Source organism: Sceloporus occidentalis, unplaced genomic scaffold, assembly GCF_023333645.1.
Source record: "Sceloporus occidentalis isolate IW3139 unplaced genomic scaffold, rSceOcc1.0.p SCAF_320, whole genome shotgun sequence".
Classification (NCBI taxonomy): Eukaryota; Metazoa; Chordata; class Lepidosauria; order Squamata; family Phrynosomatidae; genus Sceloporus; species Sceloporus occidentalis.
Window position 1 is genome coordinate 228258 of NW_028317300.1, and position 26054 is coordinate 254311.

At 42.1% G+C, this 26054-nt stretch overlaps 2 protein-coding genes across 3 annotated transcripts; one reads left to right on the forward strand and one right to left on the reverse strand.

Moving 5' to 3' along the window:
- Window positions 1-709: 709 nt before the first annotated feature.
- Window positions 710-7628, forward strand: LOC149274812 (CD151 antigen-like). Of its 2 annotated transcripts, none has more exons than XM_089505245.1 (7): window positions 710-793; window positions 1256-1447; window positions 3325-3403; window positions 5660-5781; window positions 6548-6706; window positions 7159-7245; window positions 7569-7628. In XM_089505245.1, the coding sequence occupies exons 1-7, from the start codon at window positions 710-712 to the stop codon at window positions 7626-7628; spliced, it is 783 nt and encodes a 260-aa protein (XP_089361371.1). The 2 variants fall into 2 exon arrangements, with proteins under 2 accessions (XP_089361371.1, XP_089361372.1); XM_089505246.1 differs by having other exon boundaries at window positions 3325-3399; window positions 5677-5781.
- A 16621-nt stretch (window positions 7629-24249) lies between these two features.
- Window positions 24250-25115, reverse strand: LOC149274813 (DNA-directed RNA polymerases I, II, and III subunit RPABC5). The gene is made up of 2 exons (XM_089505247.1): window positions 25021-25115; window positions 24250-24358 (listed from the first exon to the last, which is right to left on the reverse strand). Exons 1-2 carry the CDS (start codon window positions 25113-25115, stop codon window positions 24250-24252), a joined length of 204 nt encoding a protein of 67 aa, XP_089361373.1.
- Window positions 25116-26054: the final 939 nt, after the last annotated feature.

The following is a 26054-nucleotide window of genomic DNA, read 5'->3' on the forward strand; positions in this document are numbered from 1 at the left end:
ATAAAAGAGAACGCAGTAAATCTTTTACCAAACTCTTGGTATTGTTCGTGCTAAAAGGAGGCTTTACTCCCTAAGTTGGTGGTTACTGTATATTTTTGACAGCCCGTTTAAATGGAAAAATATATATATATAGTCTAAAGGAAATGTGGGGTTGTATTAATGCATTATTAAGGATGGTACCACTGCTTGTATGATTCCAGAAAGACTGACTCTTTAGGATAGGCAGCTGGATCCTCTGACTCCGTGGTGAGGGTTGGTAATGGAAGGGAATGTGGCAAAAAATGGCAATTCTACAAGCATAAAAAAACAGAGGGTGAGGAGGAGGGAGAGGGTTCTATACAGTTATTCTTGAGCAACACTTGAGTAACAAAAAGTGGTCATATCACCAAAGCGTCATACCTGAGAGCTTGACGCATTTTGGGGTCAGTTTGTTCTTTTTCCGAGCAGAGAAGAGGTGTATGGCCTCACCCACTCCCCATCCATGTTCTACTTGTTCCCCTGCCAGTTACCCCGCACTAAATACTCTCTGGGGCCAAAGCCAATTCTACAAACCGCTAGTCTCACCTCTATGTGAAGCAACCTCCCCGGGAAACGGAGATCCAGGCAGCCTCCACTGGGAAGTTCCCAGGTGTGCAGAGCATCCAGTGGCTTTATACTATTCTAAATGTATGGTGAATAACCATATTGCTTATTCTTTTCCAGAGCCATAATGGGTGAATATAATGAGAAGAAGGAGACCTGCGGCACAATATGTCTGAAGTACCTCCTGTTCGCCTTCAATTTCTTTTTTTGGGTGAGTTCACGCCATGAGCCAATATAACATAGATGCCAACAGCCGTCTTGATGTCAAGTTCTCGAGAAGCTTAACAATACACCCAGCCGTAGGCTAAAACGATTTTTTCCCATAACTCTGCTGGGTATGATGCTCATAGTGGTTTATTGAAGGCCATTATTTCTCAATAAAATGACTTCCAATCGCTTTCGTTGTCGCCACTCCTCCTCTAATGTGACATTAAATTTACTAGTGAAACACTCTGCGCTTCTAAAAGTTCCTTTTTTTGATAAATCATTTTGTACAGATTTCAAACATAACATGTTACACAATAACTGAAGCAAACACAGCGTATGTTGTGGTGGGGTAAAGGTGATGGAAAGGCAGTGACCCCCCCATGAATACACGACTGGATAAATTCTGTTTGCTATGTTGTTGGGTTCACGTAGCTCATGGTGCCTCCTGTTACTTCTCTTTCCGTAGTTGGCAGGCTTGGCAGTAATGGCTGTAGGGGTTTGGACCTTGATCCAGAAGAGTGATTATATCAGCTTGCTTCCTTCCAGCACCTACGCTGCGACGGCGTACATCTTGGTCGTTGCTGGTGCGATTGTTATGGTAACTGGTATTTTGGGATGCTGTGCGACGTTTAAGGAGAGGAAGAGCCTGCTTAAAGTGGTAAGTCTTCATTTAAATATATACACTGATGCCCTGTCATTGACAAAAAGATGGTGGTGGTGAATTTTGCGAAGGTCCGTTTGCAACGTTGGAGCCAAATCTCCGATGGAAAGACGTCTTCTCGGGAGATGGGAGGGTGCAGATAACATCTTCTAAGATGTCCATCTGCTGCAAGGTTTAAATCCAAGTCTTTTAATGTTTGCGTTTTCAGCAATGTGAGAATAACAACTTAATTTATCTGTTCATTTTTCGTTACGTAGACTGACAGTAGTTATTCTTTCATTACTTGGCACTCCACAGCATATGGGTTTGGGAAAGAATGGGGTTTAAGGGTTAATCCAGCCATCATATGCGCCTTAATGCATATTAGCAGTGGCAAGAATCATTGGGCCATGGGGGGGGGGGGGGGAGTTGCAGCTCTCTAGCGGCAGCTTCTACCTCGGCTAAGCGCTACATTTTCTTTCTGTTGTTTTTTCAGTACTTTAATATGTATTTTTCTTTACTGGGGCTCTCAGTGACATTAAAGGAGCCTGCTTTTTCTTGTTTGTTTTAATAACTAGTTTTATTAAAAGGTCAATATGCAAGTTGGATGTTGCCAATTTGTATTTTAGTGAATAGATGTTATTAGTCACCTTTACGATTGCTATCACTGTAAGGGAGGGGGGCCATACTGGTGCTATACTTGTAGGTAAAATAGCTATGCAGACATTCTACTATAGGGCTTACAATCTGAATAGTATTTCTCCTGATGTTCTAATACTTGTTGATGCAGATCATATGTTGTAGAATATAACACGCCTAAACAACATCTCTCACATCCACCCATTCATCACCCAAGTAGCCACAAAACCCTAGTTCATTCCTTAGAATTTCCCTCCTTAACTCTATTGCAACAATCCTCTGGTTGGAATTCCGCTGCAGTCTGCTCTATATGCTGCCGCTAGCCTTATCTTCCCTGCACGCCGCTCCTCTTCTGTGAAACCCTCCACTGGCTCCCTATTATCTTTAGAATTACATTTAAAGTCCTGGTACTGACATATAAAGCCCTCCATAACGCTGCTCCTCCACTCGATCCTTACGTTCTTCCCATGAGCTAAGTCTCTCCTCCTCCCCTCTTCCTTTTCCCGTCTACAAGATTTCTTCGTTCTGCCCCATATCTCGTGAACCGATTTCCACCGACCCTTCAGCATTCACCCTCCCGCCCAACATTCAAGAAACATCTCAAAACCCCCTTCTTCAGAGAACTTCCCTGTCACTGAGACAACCCAACACTACCTCTCACCCTTCTCCACCCCTTGGCTATATGTATTGTAAGAAGTGATGCGTAATATAGATATATATCGATCACCTTTATTTGCATATTAGCTACCGAGTAACACATTCCCCTATACCGCAGTACTCAATAATAATAATATAATACACAATAAAAAGGACTGGTCTTGCTGAATCTTGTTGGGATGGGGACCTCTGTGTAGTTTCTGCATTTTTCCGTAGGTGCTCTCGATTAGGCGCAGTAGTGTGTGCCCTGTGTGAATGCGCCTGTTCTGTTGGCTTGTAATGCGAGTGTAATGTCAGGAATGTGAAGCCTGGTGTGTATCTGCCTCTCCCCCTCATTGTCTTTAACCCGTTCCCTGCCACGTCTCTGGAGTCAGTTCTCTTAGAACTTCTCTATTCCTCCCCCTGCTGGCTGCTTTGTGTGATTGCAGTCGTCCTCAGAAATGACTTTAGAGCATAGTCTCTTCGTGCCATAGTCGTCATGCGATCTGGAGGGTATTGTTCTGCCAGGAAAGTCAGTAATTACCGCGTACAGATAATGTTCCATACTTTCATATAATGGCATTTCAATCTTACCATTGTTTTTCTGTTTTTCTTTTCAGTATTTCGTTCTGTTGCTTTGCATTTTCATTTTGGAGATACTTGCAGGAATCCTGGCCTACATATACTACCAGCAGGTATGATGGAAACGTATACAATGGGTAGGGGGGGCATCAGGAGGAGGCAGCAATCAGGCTTTGGTGGAACTTTCACTCCATTCTTTAGACAAAGGCTTCCACAATACTTGTCACGGACCTTGTTGTTCTTGGCTTACCCCTAGGTGGGCTCTCAGTTGGCACAGATGTGCGAGATTTGGCCCGAGGCACTCTGGTTCCGTTGGATTCTCTGGAACCCTCGACTCATATTAATTACCTTAACTTTGGTGCAGCAAAGGCTCCTGACTAGCAGGTCAGCTTTTTCCTGATATCCATACGTAAGCCCAGGTGCATCAAATAACTAATGGCTGATTACTGATGTTGGTTCAACTCCTTTATGAGTCACTGGTTTCATTAATATTGATTATAATTGTAATTTATGTGCAACTGAAGACCACCAGATTGTCCTACCCTGCTTTAAACCGTTGGTGCTCAACATCTAATCTGTGGATTTTGGGCTTTTAATAGATAATGTGATTGCATGAAGAAAGATTCTGTGAGGAGATGTCTTTCTCATACACAGACACACACCTACACACCTGTACACCGTCAGTAAAGAATTGTGTGCCTCCAGTACAAAAGGGCCACACTGTTTAAACTGCTATGTATGTCGTCTTCTTAGTGGGGGCCCCAGCTGAATTATAAAAAAAAAGCCAATACAGTACTGTGCTTGTTATATTGAAGGCAGGTCTATAAAAATATAAATTAATACCTGCCAGGTGTGGGTGGTGTGCGGCGGTTGCGTTGTTGAGAGCTTATTATGACTACTATAATTACAGAGTGTGAACACCTGGGGCATGCATTGGCATGCGTACACTTAATGAATGTAACAATCCTGCTTACACCATTATACCGCTCCTGCCCTGGGGGGGCGTGAAAGCCATAGAACCTCTCAGGAAGACATTAGGCATTAACATGGCGCTTGAACGCACCTGCGGCTACAGATATGCTTGTCTCTAAATGCAAAGCCCCTGAAAGCATAAAGGGTCTTATTCGTTCCTCTGCCTTGGACAGGAAACCTGTTCGATGAACAGTACATTTTCCCTCATTTGACATAAAAAATGTTTGTGTTCTACAGAATTTATGTTAATTGTCCCCAAGAATAGCAGATCTGGAGACACTTGGAACATGCCCCGACTGACAGCCTGTTGAGGCCCCCGGAGCAGTGGGTTGTTGAAGTAGTGTTTACTCCTAGCCACTTTTGCATTATCTGGCATACCTTACCCCAGCTGCGTCACAGAACCCAAGTAACAAGCGTTGTCTGGGGCACGTGGCCCCTGCCCTAGGACTATATAGTGTGATCTGTGCCCCCCCCCCTCTACCCTGATAAGCCCCTTTATATTATTAATATTGTTCTACATATTTTTCATTTTCTTTAAAATATACAGTTTATCTTGGCGATGGGGTGTTTGCTTTGTATCTGTCTCTAGTCAATGAGTGTTTCCAGAATGTGTATTTTCTCGCAAGTTCTAATATTTATATATTAATTGATATGTGACCAAAGCTGTCATTTTATTGGTCTACTGAATATGCTCACCCTACAAATAAGGAGCAATTAATAAATCCCTCTTCTTGATCCATACATTTGCTTCAAATTCTTCTTAGACAATCAGTAGAAGTCTTCTATTTTTACCTGTTTGGGCCCAGTGATACTTTCACCTGTTACAGACTTTCAAGACGTTTAAGACTGATCATCGTAATCCTTCCCCGCCGTGTGCTCTCTGTGTGTATGTACCCGTGTGTTTCTGTACCTGTGCTTAATTCTTGCCGTGTACCTGTCTCTTCCTCCATGCTGCAGTGTGCACCATTCTGCTCACAGGTAAATCGCTCCATCTGGATTCCCCGCTGCTCTGTTTGCTTTCTCTACCCCTTTCAGTGTACTGCATGACATTTCCCATAGTATATGTGGAGAAATAATAGCGCTATTGCTTTGTTCAATGATCAGTGGAAATAGTCCGGGCTGTTCTATCTTTGGGGGTAAAGGGGCTGCTGCCCGACACCAGACTACCCTTGGCTGCTCTTTTTGACTGAATGGCAAGTGAGACTAGAATAGGCAAAAATAACCTATATAAATTGATGGGCTGAAGAGTGTGTCGTGTGTACGGGATCCTACGTTCTGTACAAGGAAATGTTCCATTGTGGATCTAAAAGGGGTACCTTAGTTGAGGTTTGCGTGAGCCCAGGTGGCATCAAAGGAAACATGGGATGAAAAGAGGAGATGGGAGTGCTGTGATAACCTGTATCCCCTCATCCTTACAGATTAATGCAGAGCTCAAACAGAGCCTAAAGGACACAATGACCTTGAAGTACAAACAGCCAGGTCAGGAGAAGGTGACCAGTGCAGTCGACCAACTGCAACAGGAGGTAAGAGAGGAGAGACATCTTAAAAGGAGATTCAAAGGCTTATTGGGCACACAATTCTGTAGTATTTGGGGTTTATTCACTTAAGGAGAACTCTGCAGGTGAGAAGTTTATTTCCCAGACATCATTATTTATTAAGGATGCCATGTTGGCCATGTGTAATGCTTGGCCTTAAAGACATAGCATAGTATGCCTCCAAACATTTTAAAGAATTGTTAAGTGAAGGCCGATCAATGTTCTTGGGTCAGTATTGTGCTCTTCAACTAATGCCGCGTCATCTGTGGTTTCAATTCAGGAAATCATTCAATGTTCCAAAAACCAAGAAACCCAGAGGAGTTGGAGAATTTTCACCTTAAACATCCTTGTCTGTTTTATGGATGGTCAAGGAGAAAGTTCTCCAACTCCTCTGGGTTTCTTGGTTTTTAGAACATTGAATGATTTCCTGAATTGAAACCACAGATGACGCGGCATTAGTTGAAGAGCACAATACCGAGCCAAGAACATTGATCGGCATAAGCTTGTTAGACCTGACACAAAGCTTCTTAAAGAGTCTCTCTTTTAGGACCTCAGGCTTCCAAGTTTTACCACTTCCTATTTTTTGGAATTGTCGTTTACTAGATTGGTCATTAACTAAAGCCATGACAAAAACATACAGCTACTAGCACAACTACAACAGCGGACTGATAATCTACCTGGATTTATAACACATTGAGCTCACTAGTGGAAATGTGATCTAATAATTATTTATTGCCTCTTTTCATCCATTCAGTTTAAATGTTGCGGCAGTAACAATTCCAAGGATTGGGAAGACAGCGTTTGGATAAAATCTCCTGAATCGAGGAACAGACTAGTTCCAGATAGCTGCTGCAAGACCCCTACTGACGCGTGTGGTGTCCGTGACCATCCCTCAAATATATACAAAGTGGAGGTGAGTGATAATATTTTATAGGTAACCGGTATTATTTATTATTTATTATTCTAGAGAATGGAATTTCTGTGGAATCTGCTTGGCTGCTCCCATTTGCCAAACTGTAGTCTTTTGGTAGAAGTCAAGGTTGACGATAGACTGGGTGCTGCTGAAGTGGGGCTTCTAGCAGACGGTGCTCACTCGCTGGACAGAGGGCAGCCTTGTCCCATGGAAGCACCGTTTGATGATCTGTCAGAAAGGGCCAGAGAAGAAATCCTGGATAACTTCACTGACTTGGTTAATGCATGTCACAGCTCAGAGGTCCCTTTCTATTTCCGTGGGGTTCCTGCTGCAAATGCTATCATGGGGGATTCTGCTTTTTGACCTTGTGGTACATTTAACAGCATCATCTTCACTGGCTGTGTAGGAGCTGTGAGGGTTCTAGATTTCTGACTTGCGTATTTTGTCCCCAGGGTGGCTGCATAACAAAACTTGAAGCCTTTATCCGGTCTCACCTTTTAATCATTGGGGCTGTGGGCCTTGGTATTGCCAGTGTACAGGTGAGTACAGAGATGGCTGTTCACTGAGGGTGTACATGCCGACGTAAAAGACCAACCATGTGACATATACTTATTGTGGCTCAATGTTCTCTTTATGCTCAGTCTGTGGCTGGGTCTCTGCTTCTCTTGATCTTTCTTGCTTGTTGTCTGTTCTCTCCCTCTTGGTTGGCTTCTGTCCCTCCTGAACTTGGTCCCATTTGCTTGGTACATCCAGCCCTTTGGGTTCTTCTGTCTTTGGGGCAAATGGGCAACATACCCCTGTTCTTTCTGCAGTGTATCTTCCACAGACACGTTAGTTAGACCTGCTGTTTTCTTTCTTGCAGCTTTTTGGAATGATATTCACCTGCTGTCTGTACAGAAGTCTAAAGTCTGAGCCGTACTGAAGCAGCAAATTATTTTTGCGCTATCTCTGCTGGCCACACACATCCCTGATGCCTTAACATGCCATTGGTACTCAGACTGATTAAATCTCACCATTTCACCAAATCAAGACATTACCCTGCAACATTTCACCAGATCTAGCTGTCAACTTTGGAGTTTGTCTGGATCACCTTTCATATTGTGAAGTTATCAACCTGCCAAGGTGCCTTTTGTACCAAGCTTCTACAAGTTTACCAAACCGCCATCAAAATGACTGCAACAGATACCCAATCTGTGCCATGAGTTTTACTTATGACTGTGCCCATTGGATGATGTGATCAATGACGTCATCAGCCTTACATTTGAAGCCATAGCTAAAGACGACCTTGTGTAATCGTTAATGATTTTTTATTCCCTTCTTACTGTACTGTAGTAGTATGTGTGTGTATATATTGTGTATATATATATATATATATGTATATATATGTATATATATATATATATATATTACATACATTTTATTTATAGAGTGCCAGCAGGTTCCGTAGCGCCATTGCAATAGACCATTCTGCATGTTTGTAATCTACACTGTAATGTAATCAGACTTACTGTAGAGTACGTTCTGTTCCCATTTCAATATTTTCACAAATGCGTGATTTTTATATTTTATTAATTTTTATGAGTAAGCCTAATAAGGCTGATTATAGATTTTGACAGAGAAGCTGTCCATATCATGGTGGGGGTATCTCTGTAGAACCCCACTGCTACAGGATGTTAATGGGTTTTATTTGTTTTATTAAAGCCAGATATTTGGTAATGGTTTGTAAGTTTTGCTTAGGTTCCAGCCGGTAGAATGTACCGGCTGATTCCTACCGTTGTGCTCTTGATACTCTATACACTATAAGGACCTTTAGTTTTCCATTTGTTGTTAAATTACAACTCTTGTGATTCTCTGCCAGCCCTAGGATTTAGGTTAGGCTTCGGAACATAGGATTTGCCGTTTTATCAGTAGATTTTTGGTTAGGTTGCCAGAGATATCTTTTTTTGATTATCTTCTGCTGAGGATGTAAGGCTTCTTGTCATGTCAGGGGTTATGAACCATCAGCTGGAGGAGACTCTATCTCCCACCACTGTCCAAATATCCGTATAGAAGACTGTTCAGTATCGTATTTCCAACAATGCAACTTGTTTCCTGAACACTGCCGCCTCATGGACCTGTTGGCCTAGGCCAGAATAAATCATTGGATTCGCTATTGCTTACTCTTATAGGCTATAGAATGTCACATTTTCCGTGCAAATTAATAATGCCTTAATAGGGGCCTTCCAGCCGTCGTATGCACCTTATTGTGTATAATAACGAAATGGTCCCTTTAAATTGTCATGATGGTCCTTCTTGGAAATGAATGGGGGATTCTGCAGAATTCTTCCAAATGTATTCCCCCTTTTCCCACTCCTAGCCACGCAGGGGGTGTATTTGGACAAATAGCCCCCTAAGACGTTAAACTGTCCTTTAGAATATCTGCTCCGTAATTTAACCGTGCAAACAAAGAGAAAATAGTTAAGGATGCTGAAAAGTCAGTGCTGCTTTGCAAGTTAACCAAGGCTAGACGCTTTAACCGTGAATATATTATATTGTAAATGCCAAAGTCCTAATATTTCATTGTTTTATATGAATATCATATTTAAATAGACTACTGAGAACTATTCCGCCTGGAATACACAAAGTGCATGGAAAACGTGGCACTTTTTATTTTCCGAGCAGGTGTTTTTTGTTTTTTTTTTTGACTTGCCGCGCTGAGATAAGTGGATAAGTGGTTGTACTAACTGAACATATATTAACCTATTATTTAATCTATAGACTACTGCGGAAAAAATAAAGCTCATCTATCACTATGCCTTTAGATACATGTGCTGCATTAAACAGGTTTAGGGGATGTGCCCACACTTTGGTTTTATTTTTTTATTTTTTTGTACCTGCGATTCTGTTGTGCGATATTTGCGTGTATATGTTTTTAACCCCGTAGCTTCCAGCGTGTGCATCATCAGGGGCTCCCTGTAATGTCCTCTGTCGGTTTCAAATGTAACTGTTTTAATTAACCAGCTTATATAATAAAGCAAAAATTTCTCCCGTGCAACTGGTGCTCTGTTGGGGGATAACGGAGCCAAAAAAATTACTCTTCTGCGGACATCAGCAACGATGTGTAGCAATGTCTATAGTCCTTGTTTTAATGGCCGTTGAGGAAGGTTTTTGAGGAAGTGTTTTCAGATAACTCGCAGATGGACATCTTGCAGGCCTGTTGTACAACGTACACCATCCGAAATCTGCAAGAAGACTCTATAATCTGGCATTACTTTCCCAACAGAACATCCCATGGTTAATTCGCCTCTAAAAGTCTTATTATTCCTTTCTACGTGCCTGCTGGGATCTACCGGGATGTCATTATTTCTGATATTTCTTCTAGGATTAGCACTACTGGGAAAATGCCAGACTGATACTTAAGACAATGAACCAGAGGATTCTGGGTAAAACATAAAAGTAGGTATACGCAATTACACGTTAATCCTTATTGGCTTCGTGGAAAGCAACACTTTCAGAATATTTTAATAATTTAATGCTCTTATTAAAATAAATTATTCAAAATACAACTCAGTATTTCGGCTACAACAAGATTAATCTGATTAGTTTATACACGGTAACTGGTGTCATTTGACAATCCCATGTTCTGTTCCAATGATACAAAAATTAACACAATCCAGATTTTTCTATCCCATGGAGGTTTTTCCTATTTTTAAGTTTCTAATTAAAAAAAAATAAAATAAATGGAGATTCTGAGCAGATCTTTCTCTTCTCGGTTCTTCTTTTTCTTCTGGTTCCCGATATGTTCTGGATCTTATCTGCTTGATATAATTTCTGCAGTACCTGATATGAGGGATCTCGTATAACTCTTAATAAGAAGCCTGCCTTGACTGTTTTCCGCAACACGCATTTTGCTCCGAGTCTTAGTGAATAAACCCCGTTACCCCTGTGAGCAGAACTGCGGTTTAAGACCCTCTGCACCGTTACGGCAGGGGGACTTTTTCCATCGCAGGTCTCTTTGACTCCTTTATCATTCTAAATGTCATGCGAATAGAACATCAGCTACTAAAGGAGCCTCGGCATAAAGCGTTATTACCCTGGTACACATCTGGGCAATACAGAGACCCTGTCCATAGACGCAAAATTGCTGTCCGGGTTGGATTTTTTTTAACTCCATCCTTAACCAACACAGTCCTGCTGAAGTTCGCCAGTTTTTCTAATGAACAACTCGCAAAATGTGTCCTTGCATGCGTTACCATGTTTTTTTGGTTATTTCAGGAACCAGTGTGGTTTTATTGCTTTAAAGATAATTCTGTTCTTTTAATAATTCCTTTTATTTTCCTGGTTCTACGGCAGATAACGTGAAGTATGTACCGGTAATGTGTGTGTGTGTGTATATATATATATATATATATATATGAATATAAAGGCACCGCCTGCTTATTATTCTGCGCCTTTAATATTCTTCCTCACAGTTTGACTTTATATCTAGATGGAACATTTGCAGCTTTTTGGATTGTTGGGACACTATTTACTTTGTCACTGAATGCTGTGTCTAAATAACTACTGAAGAATTATTTGTTGGACTTTTTAATAAAAACAAATATGATGGACAATCCCCCGCTTCATGGTTTTGTGTGCAGTACATCGGACGGCGGAGGACACGCAATTCAATGTAGAAAGTGTGTGCGTATGAGTGCGTGTGTTGGGCTGGCCTTGAAATATCGACTTATTCTGCAACATTGCAGCTCATCGACGAGGCGGGTAGAAGGATATACATTTCCGGTGTTCAGAGAGTTTCATAGAATGTTATCGGCAGTTTATATGATGTTCCTCTAGTTTTCATATTGCGGTAATATCATATGTGTCCACATGAGGTCTACATTGTGCCATTCTCAAAGATGTGTATAATTTAACCTAAGTACCCAGCAGTAAAGATGGCTTCCATATAAGCGTGCAGCTGTAGCCAGTACCCCTCTGTCGTGTGTAAAAGTCCTAACAGACAGGGATCCTAGCCTTGAGGAAGGCTTTTAAGTCGAAACGTTGGGGGATCCCCCACTGGGCTTCAGCCTGTTCTGTCTTTATGTTACATTTGACCAGTTTGGGTATGTAAACCTTTTTGATTTGATTTGTATTTGTATCGTATTTTATTTATTTTATTTTTGTTTAAATTACTTTTTTTGGTGTGCAAGCCAATAATTGAATTATACGATGCTGGGAGGGCCCCCGTTTAGGCTATTTGCACCCTTATATTTTTAGGGGACGAAATGTTGTAATATGTTTTTTTTTTCTTTTTGTACTATTTTGGTGCGCAATTCTGATCCTGTATTTAATATAACAGCAGCTCAGTCCATGTGATTAAAAGCAGTGGCGACTCTAGAAACAATATATAGGGGGGGCACACAAGATACCACAGTTAAACTGGGGGAGGCATTAATAATTTCCACCATTAAACCATACCACTGAAAAAACACACACACACACACACACATATCTATTGCCAAAAGTAATGTGCTATGGAATGATACTTTTGTTATTGGACAATACAATACTTGATCATTCAACATGGGAAGCCTGAAGCCACAATTTAGTATGACTAATCCTTGAAATCCTTTAAACAACACAATACCTTAACTTTTCCACTAAATGATTTCATACTATATATATAATAAAAATCAACAGTGTCTTTTACGCCCCAGTGAAGTCCCATTCTTTATCCGAACAGGCAAAAAGTTTTGTTTAACCGAAGCTGATCTGACAAGGCTTCCGTACACCAAGAACTGTATGCTGGAGGCAATGAGGCTGCGCTCTGCAGGGGCTGTCCCAAGAAAAGTGCTGGAACCGCTGAAAATCTACGTAAGTGCTTTATTTGCCATTATTCTGCTCACTTTTCTTAATTCTCTGAAAGTTAAAAGCATTTTTTAAATCTGTTTAACGCTTTACTATATAACAGAAACAAGCAGGGCTTCTGTCACTTACCGCTTTCCGCAATAATATACCGGAACAAGAGACCTCAGTGGTCCCAAATGCTTGCAATCTAACCCAATTCATATAGCTGATAAAGCTCTCATCTTTACGGCATCTTTACCTTTTTGGCTTCATCGAGATCCGCAACGATTTCCTGATCCTGATGCCTTTCGACCTGTAAGTTCCAAAACATGTTAATGCTGGCGTTATCACTGAGTGATGTGATGAGTAACGCCTCCCAACAAAATTCATGCATTCTGCGCATGTTCTGTCAAGTGCCCCTGTCTGTTTTACCAACCGCTGCGCTGCGAAATGATTGGTCCAGAGCAGTAGAATCTCTTCTCTATGAGGATGACTTCCTTCTACTAAAACACATTCTAAAAGAAGCATTTTGGTCCAGATAGAATAACACCGGGGGTAGAGTTTCAGCGCTAGTCCGGTGTTTTGAAAGTATGTTTGTCTTTACGAGTTGGCTAACTGATCGCGTGACTGGAAAGGTGACTACCTGACATGGCCATAGCGCTAGAGACGCTGTTATTCCAGGTTATGTGTCTTAGCTGCCCCTACATAAAGCAAAAGCACATCTTTTTGTGGTCATTAGCATACCAGGTACATCCTGAAAAGATGTCCCTACAGGACCCAGTGACGTACCTCGGTTAAAAGCCCTCCTATGTGTTCGCAATTGCACGGTCACCGTTTGTTCTGACCGTTCCATGACTGGAGAGTCCGGTCTAAAGCCAATCGCTGCCTTTGTTAATAATAATAATATTAAATAGCGTATGTATTATATTATATACCAGTCAGCCGTAACATTCTGTACACTGACAGGTGATGTGATAACACTGATGATCTTGTTATCATGGCCCCTGTCAGTGTGGGGGAGGGGGATATATTAATTAGCGAGTGAACATTTCATCCTCAAAGTTGATGTTAGAAGCAGGAAAAATGATCAGCGTAAGGATCTGAGCGACTTTGGCAAGAGCCAAATTGTAATGGCTAGACGGCTGGGTCAGAGCATCTCCAAACCTGCAGCTCTTGTGGGGGGTTCCCGGTCTGCAGTGGTCGGTACCTGTCAAAAGGGGTCCGAGGAAGGAAAAATGGTGAGCCGGTGACAGGGTCCTCTATGGCGTTCTCCTCTACAGCAGTCAGGACAAGGGTGTCCAACCTACAGCCCTCCAGCTGCTGCAGGACTACAGCCAGCCCCCTTAGCTGACAGAGCATTATGGGAGATGTAGTCCTGCAGCAGCTGGAGGGGCGCAAGTTGGACACCCCCGCCATAGGAGAACCCACTATGTACTGTGCTGGGAACCCCAACAGGTGATGTCACTAGTCTGTAGCATAGAAGAAAATTTAAGCAAGATGGCAAAAATTTGAATTTTTTCTATTTTAGTATAGGTTTTTGTTTTATCTGTTATCACTAGTTATTTTTTAATGTATTTCTATGATTTTAAAAGAAGGGCCTACGGCTTCTAGACAACTTGTGCGCGTTCATCAAAAATAATATCGTGTTCACGAACATATGGTAATAATGACGAAAAAAATAATATTTTGGTTAAAAAAGGATTAAGCTTATTTAAAATACATTCCAAATGAGTACAAAATAATATAAAAAATCTAGGAATGTTGGAGAAAAAAAACCTCATTGTGGATCTGGCTCGGTAGAGATTTGTTCTCCGTAGAAATACTTACTATTGAGCCGTTCTTCTAACCGCGTTCCCTCTCATTTTATTAAAATACGAACAAAGCATTAAAATAAAGATTCGTAAAGATTTCCACTGAAAACTATTTATTATATAATAAAGAACTCAGAATAACAACATTTCTGGCGCGGGGTCCGCTCTTCGTATTATGCGCCGTCGGGCTCGCTGTCGGCAGCCCCCATCTTCTCCATCGCAGATTTCTTTTTATATTTACGGAAGAGGACAGCAAAAAAAAGCAGCAAATAAACATCGGTGAAGAAAATCGCCTATGACGTCACTCATTGTGCTGTGATGTCACACTACTGTCATGGCGGGAATGCTTGCTGTGGAGTTCAATCACACAAAATACACAGTTTTATTTCCAGTAATATAATATATTGTTTAATTATAAGAGTTTGTTGTTTTTTTATCAGCGTTAACTTTATGCTGCATTTATGTTATAATATTGTTCTAACTGTGACACGTACGCAGAGCCACAGAAACGCAATGATGTCACACGTAGGAAATAGTCAGTTAGCTACTGTTTACTCCCTATACTTTCCCTCTCATTCTTCCACTGCTGCTCTCGCTCTCATTCCTCTCTCCCACATCGCTTACCTTAGATATGATGTCTTACAATCCAAAAAGCCAAAGAATTGGTATAAAAAATAACATTTACAGGCCAAATGTGTAATAAATGTGTCCATTAATTAAAAAAATTGAATGTATCATTTATAAACACAAACTGGTGTGTAACTCCTAACCGGGCCAGTATCGGATACTTGCATTTGCCTGCCTGAGAACAGGTTGATTTTTTTAAAGTAGGATTATAAAAGCAGTACCTGCAGAAATATCCGGTCTTTGTATTATGGCCCGTCGGGCTTGCTGTCGGCAGCCCCTGTGTTCTCCGTTGCATGTTTCTTTTTATATATAATGAAGAGGACAGCAAAACAGCAGCAGAGCAGACCGAAGCAAGCGATCATCGGTGCTACTACAGTAATGCCCCACGCAGCGGGGGCCGCGGGGGTCTGTCCGGGTTCGGAAGCCGCTGTCTTCTCCCAGGTCACGTCGCCGTCTCCTTTACCCCGTGTAGCTGGGAGCGGAGCAGCGAATAGTTCGCACATCAGCAGGAGTGAGAAGAAAATCACAGGCAACATGTTTCTTCTCCAGTGAAGGCCAACAAGTGAATGTCTGAGCCTGTGCTCTGTGCTCTCTCCCAGCTGTGCCTTTATTGCATCACTGGGCTATGATGTCACTCGCTGTGCTGTTACCGCGGGAAGGCTTGCTGCTGAGTTTAAGTACACAGAGTTTGTTATATTGGCTTCCGTGTGTTACATTGTAATCATTTGTATTTTCACCCTCTTGTTTCTGTTGTACGTTTATTGAAAATGACTGTACCAGGAAACCGTTGGGGTTTGAGCCAGATTCTCCGGGTTTTACCCCAGTTTCGGGGTGAAGGGGCCAATTCTGAGGGTCACACAGTCTGAACGCTATTTCTTCCTCCTGTACACTGATTGAATAGAAGACTCTAAGTTGGTGCTTTTGCTTCTAATATGATATACCTGCTTGAATGCAGGTGACTCTGTTGAATATATCGTTACAGCTCAAGGTTTCAATGAAGGCCGGTATTAAAGCGAGGGACTAAGGAAAGTACGCAGAGTTTGGGCAGGCTGGGCGGGCCGAATGGTTCTTATCTGCCGTCACTTTCTATGTAATTAGTAAACAGGACTTCATTAGCATCGCCATAAAGCATCAGCTCAGTGTGGTTATTGAGCCAGAAAAGTCACCCAAAATATCACATGACTAACAGCAACAACGCCTCCAGGTCTGCAGATAAAGGGGCTTTATTGGGGCAAAATGAGATAAAGCAGGCAATCTTCTCTGCTGCGCAGCTTTACCGCGCGTATAACGCTGTATTAAACACTTCAAGGAATCTTTATTCCGCGGGACGTTTTCCTCGCAAGCAATCAATGGTTTAGTGACTTCAGGACATTCAGCCCCGAGATGGACCGTTTTATGGTGAATTAACGGTTATTTTTGTCGGAAATGTAAGAATCTGTGTCCGGTTTCAGGATTCGCTTATTTTCCTTTTTCTCCCCCTCCTTAGAGACAGAAAGCCGTGATTATTTATTTAAGGCCTCGTTGGAAAAATAAATATTTTTCCCCACAGGAGAAGAATGTTTTCTTGGACGGTTTCGTGGCCTTTGGCGGAGGGAAATATCAGTGTCCGGGGAGGTCGGTGGAAGCTCTTTATTCCCTTTTTCCCGTTTTGTACACTAATTGTCTCATTGTCCGCATTAAATGCTCAATTTATTGATCACATTTGGGTGACTTAGCTCCGGGTTCTATAGTGTCCTCTTCCCACAACGGATGCCTGAGGATGATGTGATCCGTAATCCAAAAAAGGACGGGCAACGCGTTTACTTAAGTGATGCTTTGCTGGCCGCAGTTTGGTGGCGTGTTCAGCGTTCACATGTAAACGGTTAAAAACATATAATAAGCAACATATTACTATTACCCCGATCTTCCCTATAGAGGGAGGATTCTTTAACCCTTTAGCCGTTAACAGGACACGTTAAATCATAAATACCACGTTTCAGGCGATCCATGCGGCCGGTCACATGATATAAGCTGTAAAAAAAAACTAATTATCCAAAAAAAACCACATTTCTTTCCCCACCAAATATAGTAAAAATAGTAAAAGTGGATATTTTTGTGCAGCCAATCGGTGGCAGGCAAACTCCCATTGAAGGAAATATGATCGCTTTCCGGGTCTGTGCAGGGATAGGTGAGCCAGCACTGCTGGTAATTATATCACATCCAGAGAGATGATTTAACCAGGAAAAGGGCCAATATTTCACCCACAATGGATGCAGCACAAAACATTACTGATAAAAAATCTTTCTTTCTTGCTGAGGGTGATGGGAGCTGCAGACACAGAAATGTATCAGACCTTTTTTTTTTCTTTTGTGTTATTTTTGGAAAAAGGTTGAAATTAATGTGCCTTCCATTTTTTTTTGTGGGGGGGAGGCGGTGACATCATAGTTGCTGCTCCCTGCGTGTTAGCGGGGAGTACAGAATGCATATTACAGGACTAAGTATTTTTCATGAGGGGGCTGCGTGGAAAATTATATAGCCCCTTTAATAGAATCGCTAAGTAGACGCCAGACGTACCCCTTATGACCCCTTACAGCCGTGCTGCACATGCTTAGAGACGTTTTATTGATTTGTATTTATTTTTATTATCTCATTCCTGGGTGCTAACCTGGTTCGGTCTGGGGTCTCCAGGTGAGGCCTCCTCGGTCTTGAGGTTGGGGTTTTAAAGGCAAACTGCAACTAAACATGCCAGAGATAAGTTAATGGGGAGGAATAATTGTGCAGGTCCTGAGAAGAGGAAGCTGAGATGGCTGCTGCTCCCGTGATATACATTGGTGTTGTTTCCCGTATGTAAATACACAATCTATATACCGTTACATGGGTGTGATTGTTCTATAGAAAGTACCGTATATACGACTGTTAACCCATCTTATATGACGTCACTCCACGATAACCAAATTGCCACAATACAGACGTTTCCTAACGCGGGACCGTCAACCGTCGTCAAGGGACCGTCCGCTGACATCCGTTGGCGTTCTCAATGACGTCGGGGGTGTTCCAAGTGATATCGCGGAAATGGGCGGGGAACGTCAAGGATTCAGTGCTTCTCCCAGAGTTCTCGGGGTCAAACCCGTTGAGTTCCCAGGTACGCTTATATTTCTTTTCTTCCTTTCCTTCTTTCCTTTGCACCACTAACCCTAGGCTTACCCCTTACACTGTAACACCGTACACTGACACACGCTCACACTAACATCATACTCTAACACACACATGCTGAAACCAAACACTTGTGATACTCATGATAACAATACACCAGCATACATGGCATGACTGATCATCCAGTTTGGAGACCTATCTTCACCGCAGCTCCCACTCCCCGTGTGAGCTGGTCATGCATTTTATGACCAAGGTGGACAGCTCGGATTCCTTAGCTCGCCCTTTTATCATATGTAAAGGTGAAACAGATTCTGGAGACCTGGATCTTTAAATGTTTAATTAAAAACTCTTATCAGACACCACCCTTGTCCCACCTTAATTCAAAGTATCTAGTATCAAAGTGTCATATTCCTCCTTGAACTGGGTTTAAGGTTAGTAGACTACGTGAGTTGGAAAGGTGAGGCGATTACCTTTCCAATGGTATATGTTGGGGGTATGTAACTGCTTAGATGCCTGAGATACAGGCATCTAAGCAGCATGCCCCCATACCTCTTTAACTGACAATTGTCAGTTGTTAATAAAGTTGCGCGGTGATGATATGACGTCACCGCGCAACTTTATTAACAACTGATCGCAGATCGCCAGGGTAGGTGGTGATGGAGGTCCACAGACCTCCATCAAGGTAAGATAGTGCTAGTGACGGCATGGTGCCGTTGTTAGCACCTGACTGGGACTGACCGTCGTTAGCAGTCAAGGACTGTCCTGGGTGGTTTCAAATTCGGCAGAGGCAACAAGGGGGGGGCAAGGAATAACCTAGGGGGGGAATTCAGCAAAAAATACTTGAAATAAGATGGGTATGGGACGGTGTCTGTTTAGCCCATAAGGTGCATTTGTGGGAACGGGAATCTCGCATGATGTAAGGTGCAATAAAGTTCCCGTTTGTTTCTTGTTCCTAAACTTCAGGTAAAAAAAAAAAAAAATATATAGCCATGGAAATATTTGAATACATCCCCAATATTTCTTAGAGCCATTACTCGCAGAGTCCTTTTTTAAGTTCATGTGAGTGCCTGTTTTTGGGGTCACATGACAGTAAAGTGTTCCCGGTAAAAATGACGATTGAGGCGAATTTTGCTTTATTATATTATTATTTCTGGTAAGCTTTCAGCGGTACTAGAAATGTTGTTTTTAAGGCTGCGCTGTGTTGTAAGACTTAAATTCAGCCACATAGGTCAGACAGCACCTTTACAGCAAGTTACCTCGGAATGCGTTGGATGTTACTGTTAATGTTTTTGAAATTTATATAATTAACCTAAATGCTCCCCTCAACTATAAAGAGTTTAAATCTTACATAACCACAATTAATTACATTTTAATTAACAACACACTCACACAGACTACTGTTATTTCTCTCTCGGTCACACTGAGCTAATCTCATACAGCCCTGGATCACCAGCAATCCGTGAAACCTTTTCTTAATGCCCTACCACTGCCTGTGTTACCCCATGAGCATCCCCAGCCCTATATCATCGGCCCCCGATTAACAACCTTATAAATTAAACCACCCATCATATGATCCAGTCTTTAAAATAAAATATAACAAAAATAAGTTTCCTTAATGCCATGTTCATAGCCACCAGTACCGAACCAATGGTCATCCACAAGCCCCAAACAAAGCAACTTCATGCCCCCATCAACATCCCCCTCCTACGAAATTCCTTTTGCCCCCTCCCCCACCAATTTATCCCCCAACCAATATTTCCTCCTTGATCAATCAGAATGCCCCATACCATCATCCCCTCATCAGCTAGAACTAGAAAATAAGTGTTCCCTCCTGATTTTGGTCAGGAAGAAGGCATTTTTCGAAGCCCGAGGTGCTGGTGCTCCCATTATAAAAAAAAGTGTACGTAGGGAGCGGGTGATCCAAAAAAGTGCTTCCTGAATAGACGCTCCCCGAAGGCATGTCTTCCCGTCCTTCCCTCCTCAACCAAATCCTGTAGGAGGGCTGGATCTTCCTGGTCCCCTTCATCTTTGGTTGGAGAAGACATCTAGTAAAGGCTGGTGGCACTTGTGGTGCGACAGGGAAGCGCAATAGAGGTGATTGCCGCAGGACGCCAGCCTCCTGGAGAGTTTTTCTGGTATCCCGGTAGGCCAGTCCTATCCTATTGTCTATGGCAGAAAAAGAGGGAACAAATGTTTTTCCCTGTGGATCACGCATTTACATAGGAAGATGTACTGTAAACCTTCTTTTGCTCTTAATTTTTTTATTTTCAATGTACAGAATTGAGTTAAGGCCATGACATCTGCAACAGAGCAAGCAGTGGTAGGACCCAAGTTGAGGGTTATTAGAATATTTCTGGAGGGTCCAAACAAATTACGAAATCATTAAAGGCAAGAGAATAGTCAGCAGTCCCCACGTATCAGGGCAGGGGGCAATTTGCAAATTCAGACAAAAAACAAACTAGCAGTGGAGGGTCACAAGAAGACAATCAAAGTCCAAAGGCCAGGCCAAGGTATGAAGTATGCCAGAACAACCAATCACTGATCACTAATGCAGGCAGGTTTAAATAATACCACCAAACTGAGGCATGATACATACACATGCACTCATACACATGCACTCATACACATGCACTCATACACATGCACTCATACACATGCACTCATACACATGCACTCATACACATGCACTCATACACTTACTCGCGTGCCTTCATAAGAGAGCCAAAGTCAAAATGGGTGCCATTTTGTGAACAACACATTAAAAGGTGGAGGCTAAAGAGGCACGGAGGCCACCTATCCCTTTAACCCCTTCACCTGGATGGAGCAGCCGGACAAACTCATGTATACTAGCTTTAAGAACAAAACATTCCAAGTTAGACAAACATTCTCCACATTTAAATGATAGATGCGTCTTTAAGAAAATGCACAATCATTTCATTTTTTGTTGTTGAGTTTTAAAATTACGACGGAACACATAAACACGTCCCACAATATAAAAGTGTATAAAAATTTGTTGTCCTGTGAGATTTTATCATAAAAGAAAACATTCTTTATGGCAAGATCTTTAATTTTAAGGACATAGCAACAATATTCATTTTTTTTCTTGTAGCACAGTACATTTTATTATAACAATATTATCATAAACACAGCGTTTCTTCTTTAAAGGGACACTCCAGCTAGTGCACTCACTTATAGATTACAGGTGCTTGGTGCCTCAAATGTTTTATGTTGCCGCCCCCCCCCCCTTTGCAAATGCGTGTGCCCCCCCCCGCGCTATATGGGAGCACTTTCCTGACACTGATTGGCATTGTCAAGTAGCCAATCAATGGCAAGAATCTTTTTTTGAAGAATGCATATTAAAATACTCAAAGTACTACAGGAGCTAACACCATACATATTAATGCAATTATTAAAAGGAATAATCATGCAATATGATTTCCTGGAGGCTCGTTATTACCAGGCCTTTACCAGAAGTCAGATTCCCTCACAAAATGAAAACCATATGTCGGTGTTTGCAGATGACACAAAAGGTTACACTGTCTGAACAAGGTGTTGCTTCCTGCAAGGAGGTTTGGAGAAATTGGAGCACTGGGCGACCAAGTGGCAAGTGAGCTTTAACATTAACAAAGTCAAAGTTATGCATTTGATATAGATTTAAAATGTTAATATGTGTGAACTTCAGCCTCAGGCCCCACATCTCAAGCTATCCTAGCATTGGTAAGTCATTGGGGGTTCTCTTTGTACTTCCCATTACTGTTGCACAACCTATGAATTCATCATCATCAATTGTGAAGGTCAGGTCTGTTGTGGGCGATCGAATTACGATTCAATTTTGAAAGCTTTGTTTTCTGATGACCTGTTCAACAATCAATAATATAAATTCCACACTTTACTGAGCAGATATTAATATGATGCTTAAGGGTATTAAGCAGCTGTCCTTCTCAGAACGAGGGAGAGATGATGACTCCTGGGACTAGAGGGGCAGAATGGCTCTGATCTGCCAGCCGTTTCTGCTCACTTAAATACACAAAAAACTGTGTTAACAAACGTACGCATTATTTTAAATGATATATAACTATATTTTATCCCTACATATATTTAATCCCTATATATTATCCCTACAATTCATCCCATTACTCTTAATTCTAAACTTTTTTTACATTAAAAAAAAAAATCTGGAATATGATGGTCCAATTTGGTCCATCTAGTCCGCCCGTTTTCCTACGGCAAAGACCTTAATCAGCCCTTGGTCTTGTTTTAGATTCAGAAGCCATATGCCGTTCCCATGCATGGTTAAATTCCCTTGCTGTTTTAGCCCCTACCACTTCTGATGGGAGGCTGTTCCATTTACCTACCAGCTTTTGAGTAAAGTAAAAAATATATGGCTGTTTTTTGCACTCCTATCATGCCTTCGATCTCCTGTGTGAACAGTCGGATGAGCATTTTAAAGGGTTAGAGCACTGTGAATAAAGCATTACGCAGCAAGTTAAATATGATGTTTGAAGCTTAGTCTGCTCACATTCATGACCCAGAAAGATTAAACACAGAATCTGTCTCTTTAGAGCCCAATCCTCCCTAACGCCTCATTAAAGAACAGTTTGATGCATTAACTTGTTTTCTGACGTACTGGAAACCTGAGGGTTTCCCTCTAAATATATCAATCTGGAGGAATTAAGCCATTAATCCCAGTTTTACGCCAGTTTAAATGCTTTATAAACACAATCCATTATCTGTAATAAAAATAAACAGGTTTCCTTCATTCTAGGACTCGTTTAAGCCTGTAATATCTCCCTTTTCGTAGTTTTCTCATAAAGGGAAAGGATAACGCTCATTCGTATTGTGAGCTTTTTCCAGCGGGTGGGCTTCAGATCAGAGATTTGTAGAATCCCGCTGCTATTTTGTGGTTAATACATTTATGTTCTTTTTTTATAACCTTGTCCTGCTATTGCTATACAATCAGAAACAACCTGAATATTTTGATTCCAAAAGCAATTTTAGTATAAATTTCCGTGAAATATCTATCCAGAGTACGCACATATTTCATGTTTCCTTTTGTCTTTTACACGCAGGCATTAAGGCAGGTTCAAGGTTTTACGGGGCTGTTTAATTGGCACGTAAACAAAAAAATAAGCAAAAAAGGATTAACACATTCTTTCGTTATGATTGTATTTCCCTTAGAACATTCACTCACTCCTTTCACACTCAAATACATCAACACCTTGGGAGAGTCACTCACCAAGAACAGCCAGATCTCCAGCAAGAAGGGCGATACAATTCAGCAGACGAGTACATGTTGAATAAATATTGCCGATTAAACTATACATTCTCCAGGGCCTTTCTGCAGCAGTAGCTCGCTGGGGTTGGCCCTTCGTAATGGATGGTGAAGTCAAGGGGCTGAAGCATGACTGTCCCTTTAGTGGTTTTACCAAAATGTAATTACAGCATTGGGACCGGCGTCATTTACACTTGTAGACACCATCATGTAAACGTGACAAGCCGGGATACTTCTGCACCGTCCCAACAGCGCAGGCAATGGTTACCCTGCATGTGATTTGGCACGGCTAGGTGCCTTTATTATGCACGTTCCTTGGTGCAGCCCTCAATACGAGATTCGCCTCTGTGCGAGGGTTTATCTACGCCATGTTTTATGGAAACAACTTGACAATTTGGTTTTCACAATCATTGTCACTACCTTAGTGATATTTACTGCTGTTAGTCGAGTTATCTGCACAGCCACTTACATTGAAGATGATCAATGGGAAAATGTACTTTATCAGTTGTGCGAAATTCTCACTTAGAATTGGCACAGTTTGAATCCCATCTACCGGGATTAAAGACTGTCATAACCCCACCGGTACAGGAACTGTTTTATGAACACAGAAACGAGAAACATGTTTGGAACAGCCCAAAACAAAGTTCCGTTGGTGTGTTATCTTAACCAGCTACAAAAACTAGATCTCCGTCTGTTTTTATTAACAAAATGATTTATTAAATACAAGTCAACTTCGCAAACAGTTTACATAGACATTTCTGGAATGGGGAAGGTGTTTGCTGTAGTCCATTTTGGGATAAGCACTAAGATTTGTCCGTATGGATGTTGGCCGTTTTAGAGCAGTAACTGGGTTGGCGTTGGCATCATTCTTGTCTGCTACTAAAGAAAACAGGTTCTCATTTCTCCAAAGGCGCATAGTTCAGAAGTTTCTCAATCAGATCTACGTGGGCGAGCAACATGCGGCGACAGCAGTATCTCTTCAGACCCAACGCATCCAGTGCATCGCTGTGCAGACATAGAACATATAATGTAAAGCAGACATAAAACAAGGAATTGTACAGCAAATAATAAGGTGGCTTAACTTCAAAGACGGTACAATGGAGCATGTGCGGTACAGCTGTCCTGAATTAATGGTTCTTCACTGGAGTATGATAGCTTTGTCAACAATTTCACCATGTCTTTCTTCGGCAGTCATTTTCCTCCCATTTAGGGAATCCATTCAAACTATATTATTTCCAGGAAACACTGCCCTTGTATATTTATATATGACCCCCTCCATGTATACAATATATTGAGTTGGACACAGGCCATCTGCTTAGGGTTTCATCCATCTAAGTGACAAAATTTGTGCATCATTTTTGGAAGAGGAAATTTGTGATCATTAAGCAACAGATGCTATTTAGCCCTTTCTTTGCCCATGTGATGAACTCGTGGCAGATGACCGGCAGAGGTTGATACTGATAAATGCTTCGCTGCCGACAGCTGCCTGTTATCATGCAAGTGATTTGCTCCAGAAGTGACAGGGATTAGGTGCAGGTCCTTCCATGTTTCTGGTCAGCAGCAAACAGGCTTTCCCCGCGCTCTCGCTTCGCATGGTTTACAGTTAGCAACCTAAAAATCTCAAATCCGAGTTTTATAGCAACCCACAGATATTTTAGTCATCTTACCCTTCGGTATACTCCGCCTGCAGGAGCCCAAGATACGCTTCCCATTTATTCCCAACAATTTTTCCACAAGTGAAACATCTGACTGGGATAATCATCTTTATGATCCTGTTGGGAGGCAGAAAACAAATACAAAACGTGGTAAATAAGAGTAAATATGTCTGTAGCGCTACAGAATATGGGTTATGATCCATAAAAGAAAGCGTAACTCGCTTAACACTCTGGGGGTCGCAGAGCAAGCGCTCTTTATCCATTATAACATTAAGCGTTAGAAAGCGGTAGGCAGCTGGGGCTCTTATCATCCAGTTCTCGTCACTGGCTTGATGGGATGACTATGAGACGAGAATTATCAACAGGCGTAAAAAAATGTACTGATCATTTTACTCACCAACGTCACTATGCATTACCAGAAGCAACCCCAGCGAGATACTCCTGCAGGACAAGCTTGGTTGGTGCTACATAATGCATAGAGAAATCAGTGAGATCTCTAATGTATAATATACCGTATTTGCTCGATTATAAGACGGTTTTTTCCAGAGCAAATGCTCTGAAAAATACCCCTCGTCTTCTAATCGGGGTCGTCTTATAATCAGACCTCAAATAGAGGTCTGACTATATGACTAAGATCCAGATCCCCCGCACCGCTGCAGGGGACCTGGATCCTCCTGTCTCCCCCCCCCACCCCACACACACACTTACCAGTGCTTCCAATTTCCTGCTGTATTGCCGGGGCAGCGGGTTGACGTCCACGCGATCCGCGTAGACAACTTACGCTGCAGCCGGGGTTGTCTGCGTTCATCGCGCAGACCTTCCCCCGACTGTCAGAGATCAGAGTTCCTCGCACCGGTGCCACACTGGTGCGGGGAACTCTGATCTCTGACAGCCGGGGAACGTCTGCGTGATGGACGCAGACAAACCCCCGCTGCCAACTCCACCTCCTTCCGACTGCAGCGAAATCGCGTAGAAGTCAACCCGCTGCCCTGGCAATACAACAGGAAATTGGAAGCACCGGTAAGTGTGTGTGTGTGTGTGTGTGT